The sequence below is a fragment of the Armigeres subalbatus genome, chromosome 1 (genome assembly GCF_024139115.2).
Source record: "Armigeres subalbatus isolate Guangzhou_Male chromosome 1, GZ_Asu_2, whole genome shotgun sequence".
Lineage (NCBI taxonomy): Eukaryota > Metazoa > Arthropoda > Insecta > Diptera > Culicidae > Armigeres > Armigeres subalbatus.
In genome coordinates, this window is record NC_085139.1 from 277,645,497 (window position 1) to 277,666,529 (window position 21,033).

At 45.2% G+C, this 21,033-nt stretch overlaps 1 protein-coding gene across 1 annotated transcript in view; it reads left to right on the forward strand.

Annotated features, from left to right (window-relative positions):
- Nucleotides 1-12,663, forward strand: part of LOC134207629 (neurogenic locus Notch protein) — a 214,674-nt gene extending 202,011 nt beyond the window's left edge. Inside the window, exons 8-11 of the mRNA XM_062683369.1 lie at nt 4,692-9,994; nt 10,057-10,297; nt 10,366-10,662; nt 10,977-12,663. Coding sequence (XP_062539353.1) covers nt 4,692-9,994; nt 10,057-10,297; nt 10,366-10,662; nt 10,977-11,383 — 6,248 coding nt within the window. The 3' untranslated portion in view covers nt 11,384-12,663. The remainder of the gene's footprint in view (nt 1-4,691; nt 9,995-10,056; nt 10,298-10,365; nt 10,663-10,976) is intronic.
- Nucleotides 12,664-21,033: the final 8,370 nt, after the last annotated feature.

Consider the following 21,033-nt stretch of genomic DNA (forward strand, 5'->3'; position numbering starts at 1 on the left):
CCCTTTTCTTCTTCATTATTTCATCTTGATTTTTCTTCCATCCATTCTTCCTTCTTCTTTTTTCTTTCTATTTTCTGCTTCTTCCTTCTTCTTTCTTCTTTCTATTTTCTATTTTCCTCTTCTTCCATCTTCCTTTTTGCTTCTTCCAATTATTCTTTCTACCTTCTTCTTCTTTCATCCTTGTTCCTGCTTCCGTTCTTCATTTCACCTTTTTCCGTTTTCCTTCTTCCTTCTTGCTTCACTCACTTCTTACTTCTTCCTTCATATTCCTCATTACCCTTTGTCTCACTGTTAATTTCTTATATTTCACTTCTCACTTTTCGTTTCTCACTCATTTCTCACTTCTCATTTCTCATTTATCAATTCCCACTTCTTATTTTTCTCATCTCACTTCTCTCTTCTCATTTCTCACAAATCACTTCTCACTTCTCACTTCCCATTTCCCACTTCTCACTTCTCGCTTCTCACTTCTCACTATCCACTTATCACATCTCGCTTCTCACTGCCAATATCTCACTTCTCAATTGTCGCTTCTCATTTCTTGCTTCTCACCAGTGCTGCAATTTATCGACACCATTTGCTGAGTGCGAATCATTTGTTTTGTATTTTTCTTTGCTTCTCCCTGCCTATGATGCTGCCTCTCAGTCATAAAGAGAAAGACAAAGGAATAAGATTAGCTGATAATCACTCGGCACAAATTTCCTGTTTTTTTTACGTGACAGTATTCACCATGCATTCACATACATATGTAGGACCCTCACTTTCACGCACCAGCGAATGAACTGAATGGACTGTCACTGTTTTTCAACAGGCACTGTGTGTTGCGTGGGCGGTGAGAAAATAGGCCTTTTGTTTACTTTTTTTATTACTCTTTATTTAGGTGTTTTTTTAAATTCTAGATTAAGTTCAACACCGGCTTTTGTTTACTTTATCCATGACTTTTGCTTCTAACTAAAAAGCAATGATATCAATGTCCTACAAATCTCACTAACTGAGACTGAGAATTCGCACCACGACTTCCTCACTGCTTTCTTCTCTCATTTCACTTTGTACTTATCATTTGACCTAATGACCATTCGGTCTTATAACCATTCGACCTAATGATCATTTGGTCTAATGACCCAGCATTGGTGTTGAAAAAAAAACCAATTTGATCGACTGATAATTTGCTTAGAACGCTAGTTTAACCGACTAAAAAAATCCAATGCCGAGGTTCACCAGAACACTTACAGAAAGTATCAAAAACAGCCAGCTCGAATATGCGATGCTGTCAACTTTATCTTGTTACCCGAGACCAACGAACCAGATTTAGGGAGCAGAGTGAACTAGAGCGGCCAACTTGATAATAGGGTGGTCTCCAACTCCAACCTTGTAGAGTATTGTAGTTGTGTTGAAGAGAGGACTTAGGACCCGGGGTCGGGGTTCTGAAGTTGTCCGGTCACTGAAGGGGTGCGATCTTATATTCTTGGATTGCACCAAGAAAGGCACGTATATGTTACGTTGTAAGCCTTACTCCAAAGATTATTTTCGGTAAACCTTTAATGCTGACTACATCATCCGATAGCCGCGTGTGTCCGGGTCGGAGTCGAGAGACAATTTGCTGATAGGAAGATGACGGGTAGGTGACGGCGATGAAAACCGCAGCTGCTTCGGCCGAGAATATGGTACAGATTTTCGGACGATTATTCAAGATAGTCATGTTGGTCCGGGTGACCCCGATTTTGGGTTTAGATAAGGCACTTGGAGAAAACCTCCGGCCCTCGTGAGCAGAATCTGATCTCCTTCGAGGAGGACAGGGATCCTACGTTCTCCGAAACTACAGTGGCGAAAGAAGCAGCATTGCGGCTGCAAACGATAGCTACATGGCAAGATGCCTACCTCGTCACCTGCAGACTCGGTTGATGTAGAGGATAGCAACCCAGAGGCGGCCCGAACGTAGGAGTTGAAGGTCGCTGACAGAGTTTCAATAAGATTATTGTGGGCCATACACAAGGGCATAAAGCAGGTAGCTATCAATGATAGCCTGTCCGTTCCTGGTCCGAAACGGAGCTGGTCCTACCACTATGATTCCACGGAAGTGCGGTAGGAACCGAACCAATAACCAAGGCGATTTTATTGTTTGGGGATGGGCTGTTCCCCCATCTTGACGCAAGGCCCGGACAATTGGTGCCTTCATCTGCATACGTGGATTCTGACGCACTTGCTGGCGGTCATAGTGAAACCCACTGCGCAGGCCCCACGATGAACGACACTCACTACGAATTGCATTTTCATTCGCGTGCCGGCTGGAATGTCGCCAACAATAACCGGAAGGACTAAAATGTAAATTTTCATCGGCATAGACTAAAATGTAAATTTTGGTGGAAATTGAACGAAACACACCGTTCATGGCGACGAAGAGCAGCGCCACCAACAGAACGGAACCTTGTGGCGCCCCGGTCTCCTCCGGAGAAGTCCTTGGACCCTGGTTTCCGATTAGGACTTGAAAGGAGCGCCCCGTAAGGAAATTCCGGACAAAAGCAAGGATGCTGCCGGAAAATCCCCATTCGCACGACTGCTAGAGGACGCATGGGGTCCAAGTCCTGTTGAAGGCCTATCTAGAACTACCAGGTCGGCGTGTTTGCCTTCATATTGTAAGCGTCCTGCAAAACGTCTTCCAAGTTTGCAAAGTATGTGCCCGTACCGTATCCTTGACGAAACGCGTGCTGCCAGAATTCTAGTCTACCTTCTGCTTCCAATTTGCCACGCAGCCACCGGTTCACCAACCTCTCGACGACCTTGGACACACAAGAGGTCAGCCAGATGGGTCGGAGCTTGGTGACGTCCCGGGTGGAGATGCTGCTCTTAAGAATGGGGATGACCAAACTTTTCCGCCACTCATCCGGAAAGAATTGGTGAAGCAAAACCATATTTGGTTGACCAACTCTTGGAACCGGATCCTGGCTTCAAGTATTGCTGGCCTGCATTCATAGTTCTTTTTTATAGGCCTGAAGGGCACTTACCTTGTCAGGTTGACCAATGGGATGTATCCGTAGCGCGTGGAGAGCCTTCCTCCTCGCTTTAACCACACGACGCATATGTCATACGACCACCCGGCCTTACGTCCTGGCCGGGTACTGGTTTGCGAGATAGACACTCCACGAATGATGGACACGAGTTCACCCAAACCGTCCATGATAGGCAATGATGACATCATGGACGGTTTGGGCAAGTATAGATCGTCTGGCGGCGGTCACGTCGATGGCAGATGGCATATAATAATGTGGGAGTATCGTTTTTAGGCGGCACAAGGTCCACCGTTTCGAGCGATTTAACCAGAGCGGTTCTTCGGGGATCAGATCTAGAATAAGGCCGGTTAGAGCGCTTCCATGTCCCCCAAAAAGAGGGCAGGGGAAGGGGAATCGTCGATTATGTTGCATTCCTTTCTTTTGATGTCCGGTAGGTTGCCTCAGAGTGCGTAGACGTTTACCATGCTTACTGGGAAACTACCTCGAAGCATTGTTGATACCGACATATTCAAATCTCAATCATTGAGACCCCACGCGCGATCCAACTCGCAAGAAATTCTACAAGGAGAGTACCGTGCTTGAGTTTTTTAACCGAATTGCATTGTCAGGCGTCAGAACTCAACCGAAGTGTACTTTTTTGTTTACATGTGGATTTGTTTTAAGCGAAAAACAGTTTATTTAATGCATCCATCAAAGAAAACAAGTAAAAATCATGTAATGTTGTAAATCGTGAATGATTCTCTGGGCCGTGAGTTCGGCGAGATTTGACTCGCACTTGATTTGAACCGCGCTTGAGATATGAATGAGTTTTTTCCAACACTACCTCGGTGAGAAGGACTCCGACAACTGCGAGGTCTTCTTTGGGCTGGAGTACCTTGAATGGGACATCCCGAAGGAGCCCTATCGTCACGGGTTACCGAATCTTTGATCCTACCTTCATAGGCCACTTATACTTTTCTCCAAGGCAGCGATCCATGGAGTCAAGTGCGACCCGATTGATCTCCTGTAGGCCAATAATTCACAGCAGACTGTAATGCGTCAAGAGCTCCAGATGTGGAAGGTTACTTCAGAGGGCGTTAATGTTCCGCTGGAAACAGAAGTTGACTTCCAGCGAGAGTGTGGGAGTCGGGAAAGAAGCAAGGCGGCTACCTTGATGCGATCCTGTGGAAGATAGGGGCAATATGGTCGATGCGAGATTCTTGTTCGGTCAGATTTGGGTGTTTGCTGGACCCAGAAATACGATCGGAAGAAGGTGCTGGATGAATATGTTGGCAGTTGTAGGACTTACAACCCAGGTTGGAGTGTCTGGAACGCTGTGTCTGTTGGGACTTCTAGCCCCGGTTAGAGTCCACGAGGTGCCCGGAAAGCGTCATGAAGTGGTGGAACTTACCCTCTGAAAAGATTCTTTCGGGATGCCTCCGAAATAAATTGATAAGGCAAAGAAAATTTAAAAAAAATAGAAGTGCTATACGCATTTTTAAGCCTGATGGTTAGCTGCGGGCAATAGCACACTATTAACATACAGCCAAATAAATTTTCAAAAGATGCTCTAAAAATCACGCAGATGATTACATTACCAAAGTATCACCAGCACTCATGACCTTTTCTCTTTCAACCACCACCGTTATGATCTTCGTTTGTAAACAACATAAACACTAACCTAAACTTCTTCTACCCATCCAGGATTCACCGGAACGCAGTGCGAGATCGACATCGACGAGTGCGCCACCAACCCGTGCCTCAACGGTGGCATCTGCCGGGACCTGATCAACTCGTTCAAGTGCACCTGCGCCATCGGTTTTACGGGACTTCGCTGCCAGATCAACATAGACGACTGTCTGTCGCAACCGTGCCGAAACGGGGGCATCTGTCACGACTCCATCGCCGGTTATACATGCGAGTGTCCACCCGGCTACACGGGCATGTCCTGCGAAACGAACATCAACGATTGTGCCTCGAACCCATGCCACCGGGGAATCTGTATAGACGGGGACAATTCCTTCACCTGCCAGTGCAGTCCGGGTTACACCGGTTACCTCTGTCAGATTCAAATCAACGAGTGCGAGTCGAACCCGTGCCAATTTGGGGGACACTGTGAGGATCTGGTTGGAGGGTACCGTTGTCGCTGTCAACCGGGAACATCCGGTCCCAACTGCGAAGTCAACGTCAACGAGTGCCACAGCAACCCATGTCGACATGGCGCCAAATGCATCGATGGTATCAACCGGTACACGTGCCAATGCGTACCAGGTTTCACCGGAACGCATTGCGAAACGAACATCAACGAGTGTGCATCAGACCCATGTGCCAATGGAGGAGTTTGCATGGACCTGGTCAACGGTTTCCGCTGCGAGTGCCCTCGCGGGTACTTCGATGCTCGATGCCTGAGCGACGTGGACGAATGTGCTTCAAATCCTTGCATCAACGGTGGTCGTTGCGAAGATGGCGTTAACCAATTCATCTGCCATTGTCCACCGGGCTACGGTGGCCGTCGCTGCGAAACGGATATCGACGAATGCGGATCCAATCCTTGCCAGCATGGCGGTATCTGCCGGGATGGCCTCAATTCCTACACCTGTCAGTGCATGCCTGGCTATTCAGGCAGGAACTGTGAAATCAACATCGACGACTGCGTTAACAATCCGTGCCGAAACGGAGGTTCCTGCATCGATCTGGTCAACGGATACAAATGTGTCTGCCGTGTCCCCTTCACCGGACGCGATTGTGAATCAAAAATGGATCCCTGCCTACCGAATCGCTGCCGCAACGGGGCCAAGTGTTCGCCCAGCCCGAATTACATGGACTTCTCGTGTAGTTGCACTCTGGGCTACACCGGAAGACTATGTGACGAAGACATCAACGAATGTGCACTATCCTCCCCATGCAGAAACGGTGCCACCTGTCGAAACACCAACGGATCTTACCAATGCCTCTGTGCCAAAGGCTACGAGGGTCGTGATTGCACAGTCAACACTGACGACTGTGCTTCATTCCCATGTCAAAATGGCGGAACTTGCTTGGACGGTATTGGAGACTACACCTGCCTTTGCGTGGATGGCTTCGAAGGCAAGCACTGCGAAGTGGACGTCAACGAGTGCTTATCGTTGCCCTGCCAGAACGGAGCTACGTGTACACAATACGTCAATTCGTACACCTGCACCTGCCCGCTCGGGTTCAGTGGAATGAACTGCCAAACCAACGACGAGGACTGCACAGAAAGCTCGTGCATGAACGGCGGTACCTGTATCGATGGTATCAACAGCTACAACTGCTCTTGTCAGGCCGGATTCACCGGATCGAACTGCCAGTACAAGATCAACAAATGCGACTCGCAACCCTGTCGGAACGGTGCCACCTGCTACGACTACGACAACGACTACACTTGCCACTGCTCGTACGGCTACACCGGAAAGCAGTGTATGGACTACGTGGACTGGTGCTCACAATCCCCTTGCGAGAATGGTGCCACCTGTGTTCAACGGGAAAACGTGTACCAATGCATCTGCGCTCCTGGTTGGACCGGTAAGCTATGCGACGTGGAAATGGTATCCTGCAAGGACGCTGCCATGCGGAAACGTGTCGATCAGAAGCTCCTCTGCCACAACGGAACATGCGAAGATTTCGGCAATTCCCATCGATGCCACTGTCAGCAAGGTTACACCGGATCATACTGCCAGAAAGAGATCAACGAATGCGAAAGCCAACCCTGCCGAAATGGTGGCCACTGCAAGGACCTCATCGGATCGTACAAGTGCATATGTAAGAAGGGCTTCCAAGGTCAGAACTGCGAACTCAACATCGACGAGTGCAAGCCAAACCCCTGCCGCAACGGAGGTATTTGCCACGATCTGATTAACGACTACAAGTGCTCGTGTCCACCGGGAACGCTCGGAGTACTCTGCGAAATCAATACGGATGACTGCATCGTGGGTGCTTGCCATAACAATGGCAGCTGTATTGACAAGGTAGGAGGTTTCGAATGCCGCTGTCCACCGGGCTTCGTGGGATCTCGCTGCGAAGGCGACATCAACGAATGTTTGTCGAATCCATGCTCAAATCCAGGAACGCTAGATTGCGTCCAGCTGGTCAACGATTACCACTGCAACTGCAAGCCGGGACACATGGGACGCCACTGCGAGATCAAGGTCGATTTTTGCGCCAACTCCCCCTGCTTAAATGGGGGAATCTGCTCAATCCGCCAGTCCGGACATCACTGTGTCTGCACGGACGGGTACTATGGCAAAAATTGTGAATTCTCCGGTCATGACTGCGACTCGAACCCATGCATCAACGGACTTTGCCAGATTGCAGATGACGGCGGCTACAGGTGCGAGTGTCCGCTGGGAACCAGTGGCGTCAACTGTGAAATCGACATACTGGATGAGTGCAATTCGAGTCCATGTGAGCGAGGTGCCGCGTGTCAGAACAAGCTAGGCGACTTCGAGTGCTTCTGCCCGCCGAAATGGGCCGGAAAGACGTGTAACATTTATGACCCATCGTACAAGGGGTGGTTTGAGAGCGACATCAAGAAAAAAGGCATTCTGAATATCTATGCCATTGATTTGGAGTATCAGAGGGCACAGTGCGTGAAAAAGGGTTGCAGGGAGAAGCAGGGCAACCATCGGTGTGACGAAGAATGCAACACCTATGCGTGTGACTTTGATGGAAACGACTGTTCGTTGGGAATCAACCCATGGTTGAACTGCACGGCCAGTATTAACTGTTGGGAGGTGTTCCAAGATGGAGTTTGCAATGAAGAATGCAACAATGCTCAGTGTTTATTCGACGGACGTGATTGCGAGAAGAAGTTGCAGCCATGTAACCCGGTGTACGACGCGTACTGCCAGAAGCACTATGCCAACGGATTCTGCGACTACGGATGTAACAATGCGGAGTGTAATTGGGACGGTTTAGATTGTGAGAACGATCGCGAACCGGCTCAGCTGGCTGAAGGTGCTATTTCTATCATCCTGTTGATGGATATGGAAACATTCCGGAAAAACTCCGTCCAATTCTTGCGTGATTTGGGCCACCAATTGAGAACGACAGTGCGGATTAAGAAGAATTCCGCTGGAATGGAAATGATCTTCCCCTGGAAGGGAGGCACTGCCCTGCAGGGATTGGCTGAAAGCGAATTTGGACGCAAGCATCATGTAGTATACACGGAAGCTCGTCAGACAGGTATTCAAGTCTTCCTGGAGTTGGACAACCGCAAGTGTATCGGAATGACCGGTGCAGAATGCTTCGGAACGGCTAGTGAGGCTGCAGAATTCCTTGCCGCAACGGCTTCGAAGCACTCCCTCTCAAAGCAGTTCCCAATCTACCAGGTAAAGGGTGTTAACCCGGATGAGGATGGTCTACCGGAGCAGACCAATGCGAACTATGTACTACTTGGCGTCTTGATCGGATTACTTTTATTTGCCATGTGTGGAGTGTTGGTGGCAAACCGAAAACGTGCTCATGGAGTTACATGGTTCCCGGAAGGATTTTTCACGGCCAATACCAACGTCCGTAGGCCGTCTCGTAGACGACCTGATGGGCAAGAAATGCGTAACTTGAACAAGAACCCCTCGATGGTGGACATGGCCAATGGACATATGGGCAACTCGCAGCAGTGGTGCAACAGTGACGATGAATCGGAAATGCCGCAACCAAAACGGTTGCGTGGTATTGATCAAGGGTACTCAAGTGATCATACTGCCATTACGGATTACGAAGAAACGGAACCTAGAGTTTGGTCGCAACAGCATTTTGAAGCTGCTGACATTCGTGATCATCCGGCAATGATGACTCCTCCGACGCATCACGATGGTGGCCATAATGATGTAGATGTGCGAGGACCTTGCGGCATGACTCCTCTGATGGTGGCTGCGGTTCGTGGAGGAGGTATCGATTCGGGAGAAGACATTGACTCAACTGACGACTCCACTGCTCAAATTATTTCGGAGTTGGTAGCTCAAGGTGCTGAACTGAACGCGACTATGGATAAGACCGGAGAGACCTCGCTCCATTTGGCAGCACGGTATGCTCGAGCAGATGCAGCCAAGAGGTTGTTGGACGCTGGAGCCGACGCAAACAGCCAGGACAATACTGGGCGTACTCCGCTGCACGCAGCTGTTGCTGCGGATGCTATGGGTGTGTTCCAAATCTTACTGCGCAATCGTGCAACGAACCTGAACGCTCGCATGCATGATGGAACGACGCCACTGATCTTGGCAGCTCGCCTTGCCATTGAAGGAATGGTAGAAGATCTGATCACTGCCGATGCTGATATTAACGCCGCGGACAATAGCGGCAAGACTGCACTACATTGGGCAGCGGCTGTTAACAATGTCGATGCGGTTAACATCCTCCTAACCCATGGTGCCAATCGAGATGCTCAAGATGATAAGGACGAGACTCCACTTTTCCTTGCCGCTAGAGAAGGATCGTTTGAAGCGTGCAAGGCCTTACTGGACAACTTTGCCAATCGAGACATCACGGATCACATGGATCGGTTACCACGGGACGTGGCAAGCGAACGAATACATCAGGACATTGTGCGACTACTGGACGAACACATACCACGTAGCCCGCAGATGGTGACGACGATCCCGAACACGATCATGTCACCCACAGCGCATCCGCACATGATCACCCACCCGACGATCATCGCTTCGACAAAGCAAAGCAAACAGAAGAAGCGGGCGAAGATGAATGGAGCCGTCGGAGGACCGCAAAATCCGAACAGTCCGGACAATGATGGCAGCATCCGTCGGAAAGCGGTGGCCAAGAAACCGACTCCGGGAGCCAAAAAAGGTGCGAACCTTGGCGATGTTCAGATTTCGGACGATCAGCTCAGTTCGGTGGAATCGCCACTGGCCAACATTCCGAGCCCGTATGATACCGTCAGTTTGTACTCGAACGCAATGGCGGTGCACCATATGGATACGATGACCGGTGCTGGCACCGGTAAGAAGCCACCAAGCTACGAGGATTGCATTAAGGTGAGTTTTGTATGGAAAACCCCAAAAATGGACGAAAACTTCATGGTATATTAAATTTTCAGAGCGCACAATCAATGCAATCACTGCACAACATCAACCTGGACAACTACGGTTACTCTATGGGCGGTGCCGGCAACACTCCGTTCCAGGATCTGTTGATGAACCAACGAGGAAACGTGGCTGCAAATATGCTGCACGCAATGCATGCGATGGGAGAAAGTGGACTCAGTCCGCCCTACTCGAACCAATCTCCGCCGCACTCAGTGCAGAGTAACTTGGCCCTGTCTCCGCAAGGGTATATTGGTAAGTTTTTTCTTGTAAATTTTCGTGGAGTGCAGTCTAATAAGGATCGTTTCTTGTTTGCGATTTAGGTTCGCCGTCACCGGCCAAGACGAGGCCCAGCTTGCCAACGTCGCCGACGCACATCCAAGCGATGCGACATGCGCAGCAGCAGAAGCACGGTGTGCAAATGATCTCCAACGGAAGTATGCAGCAACAGCAGCAGCAGCAACAGCAAAATAGCGGTAGTATAGGCTGTGGACCACAGCAGAGCAGTAGTAATAACAATAGCAGTAACAACACAAACAGTGCAATGTTGGCCGGCCTGCAGATGAATTACATGAACGGCTCGTCCGGACTGGAGCTGGCGGGCTTCTGCAGTCCCACAGGTGGGTTAAAATATGTTGCTTCATACAAAAAATGCCGATGTTAACCCTAACCCTAATATCATGTTTATACGAAACCCACTTTAGGAAGATCCATAAAGTACCTAACGCAAAAATGGCATTTCAAAACCCCCTTCCCCCTTCACCACACTTTTTGTATTAATTCTCTAAAAAAATGTATGGATCGTCACGCTTCTCGAAAACCCCCACCCTCTGCATGACATACTTTTTGGATGGCCACACTCCACACTCTGTAGAATTTGAAATCGTTCTCACCAGAACTAATTCCAAAACCGATTTGTCTCATCCGCCCGCAGGCCAAGGATCTCAAGCAACCACATCGCAGAACACCACCGCCACCACAATATCGTCGCCATCGTCGTCGACCATGTCGTCGGCGCACCTCTCGCCGATGTCGTCCGCATCGGCGCATTGCCAGCAGTCCACTCTCAACAGCCAACAGTCATCGTACTATCAGTATCTGACGCCGCCGAGCCAGCACAGTGGTGGTGTGACCCCGCAGCATCTGGTCCAAACACTGGACAGCTACCCGACGCCATCGCCGGAATCGCCCGGTCACTGGTCAAGTTCCTCGCCGCACTCGACGTCGGACTGGTCCGAAGGGGTCCAGTCGCCTGCCGCGGCCAACATGAATGTGTACGTGACGACTGCCGCCCCCGGTGGTCATCAGGCCAACAAAGGTTCGGAAGCGATCTATATCTAATCCATGGGGTGGGTTGGAGACAGGTCAGTTAATGCAAGTGCCTCGTCCTAAACGTTTTAAACGCATCTGTACAGAGAACAATGCCCCCTAGCTCCGCTTCGCCTTCGATTGCCCTGCTGCAAAATCGGAGATCGGAGCGAAACGTGATAGTGATAATTTATTCGATAATTTAACTAGTATTTAGACATAATTTGTTTCAAAAGACTCCCCTCTCGAAGGAACCGTGCGTGCTGAAAAATCACTGCTTAATCATGCGACGGTATGAATGAATTTCCATTTGTTTGTGTAAGAGAAAAGTGAGAATGTTTGTTTGAGAGAGTGAAAAAATCGAGCATTCCTCGTAAGCAGAGACTCATTTTTAACTAACAAAAGACACATTGTACAATTTACTTCCTTATTTTTAGAATTTTTTTTTTTACTTATCTATGCATAATCTATGTACGACAATTATTTGTTTCGCTTAGTAAACGTAATTTTTGTCGTGTTGTAAATATTTGCGCATACGGACAAGAAACTCAAGAAACATGGTCTGATTAATAGGTTAGGTTTTTAAGGCGAAAGAAGGCAAAAATGCGCTAGAATTAGCAAATAATATGTTTCAACTGGAAAACGAATCGATATTTGTTTTAAACTTTTCATTTTCCCATTCGCCACAATGAAAAATAAATTATATATATCGTGGAAACCTGCCACGACTGTAGATGTTGTACATAGTCGCAAACCCCAGAAGAACAAGACAGAGTAAAATATAATAGAAACGAAAACATTTTCCACTTCCATTCCGAAAGCGAAAATGTGTTATTTTTATCGAGAATATTTTAAATGTAGCGATTTTAACAAATAATAAACAACTCGATTTTTTATTGAAATGAAAGCCTCTCTAGTTTAGTTTCTAGGAAAATATGAAAAGTTCGAAAAAATAAACATTGTTGGAACGGTATCAAATATAAATTGTTCGAATGAAAATCTCAGTTCGCCGCAGATCCAGTGAATCATACCCAGCATGCAATATGAATCATGACATAGACAACTCGAATGGCGTTAGAAAGTATTTTAAATGTGCATTTCCATTAGAAAGAAACGAACAAAAAGGTTTTATTGACGAGCTGTTTTATTAGGTTTTATTATTACGTAATAGAAGAAGACAGTTGAACGTGATTTTAAAGAAAGTTTTTAGAAGAGCGTATATAGATAGATAACGAGACGATATTTGTCTCGATGGAAGTTAAAAGAAGATATGAGAATAATAAAAATGTATAAAAAATATTTTATAAAAAAAATAGCTGATTTTGCTTGTTATTTATCCGATCATTATTTGTGTTTACTTTTGAGCTCGAAAACGGACAAGAAATGGAAATGTTTGAATTCGTGGAAATTACGTCAAATAATGCAATAAATCCGCAACGCTGGGTAAATCATCTTTCATGGTGTGTTCCGACATGCAAAAAATACACAATACGGCACCTTACCTCAGATGGGTTACGTTACGATTATGTATATGCTTTTCTTGAAGTGGAGTTTACGACCGTGACTCGTCCCGCTCTCTAAATTTTGATTATTTTTATTAGAGGCGGTTTGTACGAAGTGTTAGCCTCCGTTTTGCCAAGTAACGAGCCGCAACAACAGTGCTTCTCAGCGCTATTTGTACTCACTGATCCTGTTACGATCTTTGCTTGGACCCGTGGCTTCGTTTGCGGAAGTAAAATTCCGACAAGCGGTGGTAATCCTGCAGGGACACCGTTCTGGAAAAAAAACCTCTTAGAAGGTCACATCTCCAAGCTCAGCAATGAGTATTAATAAAAACAAGAGGAAGGGTGAGTCTCTGAATTCTCTACTTTCTTCTAGAAAACAAGGTTTCAAGACCGTCCTGCCAAAGCGCAAAAAAAAAAATAGAAGGAAGCTGGAGACTTCAGATATTCCTTCCAACTCTAACATTGGAAATAATTCTTCTCCTATCGAACTGAGCAATCAGTTCGATTTGATTCATGGCGAAATTGAGCAAATCGAATCCACCTCTAGCCCAGGTGATTCGATCCATGCGAAAAAGCAAAGGATTCCGCCAATTGTGGTATATATTGCCGAGTTTTCTGGCTTTAGGAATGAGATTTTGACTAACCTTCAGGGGATCAGGGTTTCATTTCAGATTGCCAGGAAGGGTGACTGCCGCATTTTGCCGGGATCCTTTGGCGATCACAAACGTCTTCTTCAGTATTTTACTGAAAAGCGCGATAAATTCTTCACATACGACGACAAGACTGAGCGATCGTTCAAAGTCGTCTTGAAAGGTCTTGATAAATCATAAATCAAATAAAAGGTGATGATAAATCACTGGATGAGATTAAAATTGAAATTTCTCAATTACTTGGATTTTCACCAGTCCAAGTAATTAAGATGAAAAAGAAATCTCGCTCTGCTACTTCCCAGAGGGGTAGTTCTCAAAAAAAAAAATTTTTGCTCATACTTCTAACCGGGTAACGGGCATTTCGTCGAATTCTAATTTTTCAAACATGCCTATCTATTAAAGTGGGGCGTCATGGTCATTTTTTCAAATCAATGGTTTTTCGAAGCCATTCTGGGTCCTGAACAACTGTGCAGAATTTGGGACCGATAGGTTGCTTCCTCGCTTTCCGCATCGCGTTTGAAGTTTGTATGGAAATTAATATGGGAGAACTCATATTTTTGCATTTCTACTACTAGAGGTTTCAGTTCATCGCAAACCAAGTGGCACATTACGTTGAAGTATAACCCAAAGGATGCCGACAAACTTTACTGAAGAAGTCACGTTGCTGGAACGTCCACGAAAAAAGTTATAACGCTTCGAAGATTGAGTGTTCAAACCATATGCAAAAAATCATTTATTCTGCCAGCACTGCCGAACTACGTGGGTGGAGCAATAATTTAACTGAGTGTTATTTCAAAATTATTGATTTTATAGGACTTTGGAGCTAATGGGATATATTCAGAATGATTTCACAAAGTAAAAATTTCGACTAGAAGGACAATGGGGTTTGCCCTCTGACAAATACAGGTTGTCCGGTAGTGCTGGCAGAAACAATGATTTCTTGCATATGGTTTAAACAATCAATTTTCGAAAAGTAATAACATTTTTTGTAGGCCTTCCAGCTGCGTACCTTCTTTGGCAAAGTCTTTCGGCATCTTCCAGGCTATATACTAACGTATTAAGTCACGTGATTGATGATAAATTGAAGCCGCTAAGAGCAAAAATGTAAAAAAATACGTTTTCCCATACTAATCTCCATGTAAAATTAAAACGCGATGCGGCATGCGAGTTCGCAACCAATCGAGCCCATATTTTGCACAATTGATTGGGGTCCCAAAACGATTCAGAAAAACCTTGATCTCATTTGATCGGACGAAGTTTGCGTTTTTTCCATACAACTGCGCCCCACTCTACTATCTATGCAAGCATCACTGCAGGCAGGCAAAATGTCATTTCTGAAAATTTACCGGCGATGAATGATTTTCATACCCATTCTTCAACGGAAAATAACGTTCGTTCTGACGACTCAGGTAGCGTTAGGGTTGACTGTAGACCATATTGTGCGTCTCCAAATGAGCCATGCGCAAAATTGTGTTCATATCAAGTGCCGAGAATTGCAAACCGCCCTTGACATTGTTGAAAAGCACCACGAGAAACACGAGATCGAGGTGAACAAGACTAAGGTGAGAGTCCGTCTCGTCATGGATGACGGAGGCGTCGAAGTCAAACTTCATGACCTTTCCGAAAACATTCGGAACGAGGAAATTGTGGCCTTTCTGAAGCAGTATGGTGATGTGATCACTATCAAAGATCAGATTTGGAGTGAAAACTATCCTCTGAAAGGGGTACCTACTGGTGTACGCATTGCAAAAATGATTTTACGGCGACACATAAAATCGTTTGTTACCATTCAGGGAGAGCAGAGTTTGGTAACCTATCGTAACCAGATACACACGTGCAAGCACTGTACGAATCCATCCCACCCAGGGTCCACGTGTGTGGAAAACAAAAAGTTCAATTCAATCAAAGTTAATGGCCTATTTCCGAGGATTAACTTTCCCATCGATGGAACTCGAACCCATGACCCTACACCCATGACCCTACAGTACGCTAGACTGGTGCTTTAACCAACTAAGCTACGAAGGACCTCTGAACGAGCTCGAGATTCCCAAATTGGACGCATAGTTAAATCACTCGCAATCCATTTCTCAAGCCAACACTTCCACATGTGTATAGTACACGTCCACATTAGAGGAGCGTATTTAGTATTTAGAATGTCTGGCGGCTAGTTGCTGATGAAGAATGTGTATAGCCGCCAGACATTCTAAATACTCACGCTCCTCTAGGGTGATGCACGCTCCTATTCTTCCCTCCCCCTTCATACGGGAGCTTGGCAGAAGGAAGGTCGTGGGATATGTGGCATCACAAATATTGCCCTCCGCTCGCTTTCGAATCGACTTCTATAAAAACATTCTTCATGCCTGCCGTATCCTAACGGAACTATCAATTCTATACTTCCGTCTCTAATTCTATCATGAACATGTACGTCTAAGTTTGGATGATGATATTAGCATTTCCATATCATTAGAAAATTGATCCTAAACCCGATTCTAACAAAATATCAACTCGTTCACAATCGAGATCCTAAAGCTAACAATCTAACCCCGAGTAGACCGCGGTGTATTTTCGGTCCCTCAAGCTAACCATTTGAGCCTGATGAAAGAAGATGAGCAATAGAACAATAAGCTACAATATTGGCAGTGTCAATGTTTGTGCGATTTCAAGTGTCAATAAAATCCAATCTATGTGTTCGTTTTTTCGTTTGATGGACGGATGGATATCGTGCTGTTGCAAGAAGTAGAAAACGCTCCCCTATCCATTCCATGTAGTCTTGATAGTCGAATTCTATGTATAAATGTCGGTGATTGTGTAACTATTTGTAATATCTACCCTCCTTCAGGCACACTGAATGCAATCGCAAGAGAAAATTTCATTACGCAGATTCTCCCATTTTATCTTCAGCACTCTACTCCTCATCTTATTTTAGGGGGAGATTTTAACTGCGTTGTGTCTTCCAAAGACTCAACTGGATCGAGCAATAATAGTCGATCACTTAAATCACTTGTCGATTCGCTCCAACTATGTGATACGTGGGATTTTCTTCATAGAAATCAAACTGAATTCAGTTTCGTACGTCCTAATTGTGCTTCTCGTATCGATAGAATATATGTTTCAACGTCTCTTGTTTCCTCTCTGCATACGTCTGAGTATTTTGTAGCGCCTTTCTCTGACCATAAAGCTTACAAAATAAGATGTAGTCTTCCAGATTTCGGCAGACCGTATGGTCGAGGCTTCTGGTCAATTCGAACTCACATACTTAATAACGAGAACCTAGAAGAATTTGAACAAAAATGGAATCGATGGTTGAGAGAGAGACGGAACTATGATAGCTAAATGACTTGGTGGTTAAACTTCGCGAAACCTAAAATTGTGAGCTTTTTCAAGTGGAAAACGAACATGGCATTCCGAGCTTTTCATGTGACTAATGAAATGTGGTATCGAAGGCAGCTGCGCGAAGCATAAGAGCATACCTTTATAATAATCAACAAGGAATCATGGAAGTAAATAAAATCAAAGGCAAGATGCTTCAACTGCAAAGTAAGTTCTCAGAAGCTTTTGTGAGAAATAATGATGTAATCATAGGAGGAGAAAAGATCTCTTCATTCCAACTGGGTGAACGGTTGCGTAAGAAAAACAATAGCACTATAAAATCGCTCAAGCTAGGGAACAATTACCTTACTAGCTCCACTGATATAGAGAGGCATGTGTGTAATTAATTTGAAACTCTTTATGCTGCAGAAAACCTACCTGTGAATACAGAATTTCCGTGCGGTAGTTTGATTCCTCCAGGTTGCGCTTTCAATCAAGATTCAATGGATGACATAACCACTGAAGAAATTTTCTTTGCTATTACATAAATCAAGTGCTTCTCGTAAACCCCCTGGCAGTGATGGTTTACCAAAAGAATTTTATCTGAGAGCTTTTCACATTATTCACCGACCACTCAACCTAATTATAAATGAGGCCCTTCGTAAAAATATTCACAAAAAGTTCGTAGATGGCATCATTGTGCTCAGCCAGAAAAAGGTGAAAATGAAACCATCAAAGGCTTCAGACCAATCTCTTTGTTGAATTTGGATTATAAAATTCTTGCACGTATTCTTAAACAGAGAATGGAGAAAATTATGACAGCCAACGACATCCTAAACGCTAGTTAAAAGTGTTCAAATTCGAAACGAAATATTTTTGAAGCCGTATGTTCCATCAAAGATCGAATCGCTGAAATAAATTGCAAGCGAAAATCTGGAAGACTAATTTCTTGTGACCTCTAAATTTTCTGTTCCATGTGATGCGTAGTATGCATTTTCGTCCGAATTTTGTGTCTATTGTTGAGAAAATTATGTCAATGTCCAATTCACGTGTACTTGTCAACGGAAATCTCGGCCCTGAGATCCCAATCCAAAGATCTATACGCCAAGGAGATCCTTTGTCCTATACCTCCATCCCCTCCTCCACAAGTTCACATCCATATGCAACAATCTTTCAGAACTCGTCGTGGCCTATGCTGACGACATATCCATAATCATCGTTGATGAAGCAGTACGTGAAATGGCTGACGGAGTCGATCAAAGTCTTGGGAATCGTCTACTTCAACTCACAAAAGCGCATCATTGATTTCAACTGGGCGGATGTTATAAGAAAAACTTCTCAACTAATATGGCAAGCAACGAGTTCTAAGCTTGCATCACAGACAAACAGACGTAACAGTTTGAACATTTTTCAGAAAAATCCATCGCCCAACTCCTCTACCACCATCTTGCGAGCATGTTGCACGAAACAATGTTTCGTATGACATTGTCACCAGAAGGCGCTGGAGTGAAATGTCAAACTCGAAGGATTGCGACGCTAGCGCATCTAGTTGTGAAACGCGCAATCGATCAAATTCAAATTGGTCGTTGAAGTCATGGTCGATAGAAATTTCTCTAGTGTTACGTCTGTTTGTCTGTGCTTGCATCAAAAAGTTGCACTTGTCAACACTTATGTGACTTCGCGACTGTGGTTCATGGCATCAGTAATCAGCATCTCTAACTACGCAGCAGCCAAAATAACATCTCGCATCGGAAGCTTTATTTGGTCTCGTTATCCATGTCGGATAGCTATGGAACAACTATCTCTACCAGTGGACAAAGGTGGACAAAATCTCCGCCTTCCAATGCAGAAATGTAAACCTCTACTGCTTAATCGTTTTCTGAAGTGCCAGGAATATACCCCCTTCGCAGTATCGTTTCTGGAACAAATGCAGAATCCTCCAAACATCAATGGAATCCCAACACTGTACCCTTGTCTAAAGCGGATAGCTAAAGAGCTGCCCTATCTGTCTGAAGCCTTAATCATGACTGCATCAGAACCAGCAATACCAAGCACTGTTAAGGTGCCTAAAGTAGTAGAACAAAATCCGAATGTGCTGTGGTGTAGAGTATGGCGTAATATCAGAAATAAACTTCTAACTACATCAGAGAAATCCACCTACTATCTTCTTATCAATGGAAAAATTCCACATGCTGCGCTTTACCATAGATAAAATAGAGTGAATAATCCAATGTGTAGTCTGTGTCCAAATACAGAAGAGGATCTTGAGCATAAATTAACAACCTGCGTACGAGTGAATCATCTATGGCATCATCTTCGTCCAAAATTGGAAACAATATTGAACAGAAGAATAAATTATAAAATGTTCAGTTCAATCAAAGTTAATTGCCTATTTCCGGGGATTAAACCACCCGACTTGGACGTTAATTCACAATGTTATGAAAACTCACATGTGAATATGTACGTTATGTGGAAGATATTGATTTGAAAAATGAATGGAGGTAACCACTTTTCCTTCGATGGGACTCGAACTATACAGTACGCTAGACTGGTGCTTTAACCAACTAAGCTACGAAGGATCTCCGTCGACCTTTTCGCAACATAGCGGCTAGTGAACGAGCTCGAGATCCCCAAATTGGACGCATAGTCAAATCACTCGCAATCCATTTCTCGAACCAACACTTCACATGTGTATAGTACACGTCCACATTAGAGGAGCGTGAGTATTTAGAATGTCTGGCGGCTATACACATTCTTCATCAGCAACTGTACTGATCAAGTAAGGTTGTGTAAGCTATTTGCCAGTCGGTCGTCAAGCTCAGACTCGACCGCATTGCCAGACAAGAGCACGCAACTCAGGTTCAGTTCAATCAAAGTTAATTGCCTATTTCCGGAGATTAAACCACTCGACTTGGACGTACTATACACAATACACGTGAAGTGTTGGCTTGAGAAATGGGGAATTTGGGAATCTCGAGATCGTTCAGTAGCCGCTAGGTTGCGAAGGCCGACGGAGCTTAGTTGGTTAAAGCACCAGTCTAGCGTACTGTAGGGTCATGGGTTCGAGTCCCATCGAAGGGAAAGTGGTTACGTCCAATACATTTTCCAAATCAATATCTTCCACATAACGTACATATTCACGTATGAGTTTTCATAACACTGTATATAAAATGTTCGCCATCCCAGAATTGAAAAGCATTCAGGAAAATTCGAGAAACAAGCAGAGTCTCTTAAGGTCACTCCTGACGGAATCCAAGTTTCAGAGTGCTCGCGTTTTTGGGGGCACACCACTCGATACGGAGGCGTCGCACAACTGTCGTTTTTGTTGATTTAGTTTTGCTGCGTCGCAGCATGCGTGAAACAATAAAAATGACAGTTGTGCGTTGCTTCCGTATCGAGTGGTGTGCCCCCAAAAACGCGAGCACTTTGAAACTTGGATTCCGTCAGGAGTGACCTTAATTCTCGTGTATACGTGGATGAGACAGTGTGCCATGAGCTACAAAAGCTCACGTAGCACCGATTCTGTGCGACGAGAGAAGCTAGCGCGCATAAAATAACTGAGTGAGCGTGTCTCAATGTACGTCTCATGAGACTCATCTCATGCGCTAGAAATGCATAGTTGGCGTTACCTCCGCTGTTGTTTGCAAAGGTTTGCCATGGCAAACAGCACATGAGATGATCACATTGAGATGTCTCAATGCGACTCACCAATGTTAATGTGGGGTACACAAGCTTGGTGAGACTCGCGTGCGCTAAATTTTATGTGCGGTCGTTGCTCAATCTCATCCTTTTTTGTACGCGTGCATGATGTCTGGAAACAAGGCTCTAAAAATGTTTATGGTTTATGTAAACTTTATATTAGATGTCAATTGTTGTTTTACTGGAGTTGCTCTTCTTGATATAGAGAAAGCATTTGACAGTGTTTGGCATGAAGGTTTGATTGTAAAATTGATGAATTTTAATTTTCCTCTGAACATTATTAAACTAATCCAAAATCATTTATCAGATCGTTCGCTGCAGGTAAACTATCAGAATTCTAAATCTGATAGATTACCTGTAAGTGCTGGTGTCCCCCAAAGCAGCATACTGGGACCCATATTGTATAACATTTTTACTTCTGACCTACCTGATTTACCACTAGGGTGTCAAAAATCTTTGTTTGCAGATGACACGAGCCTTTCAGCCAAAGGGCGAAGCACATAGCGAAACCTTCGTGTCA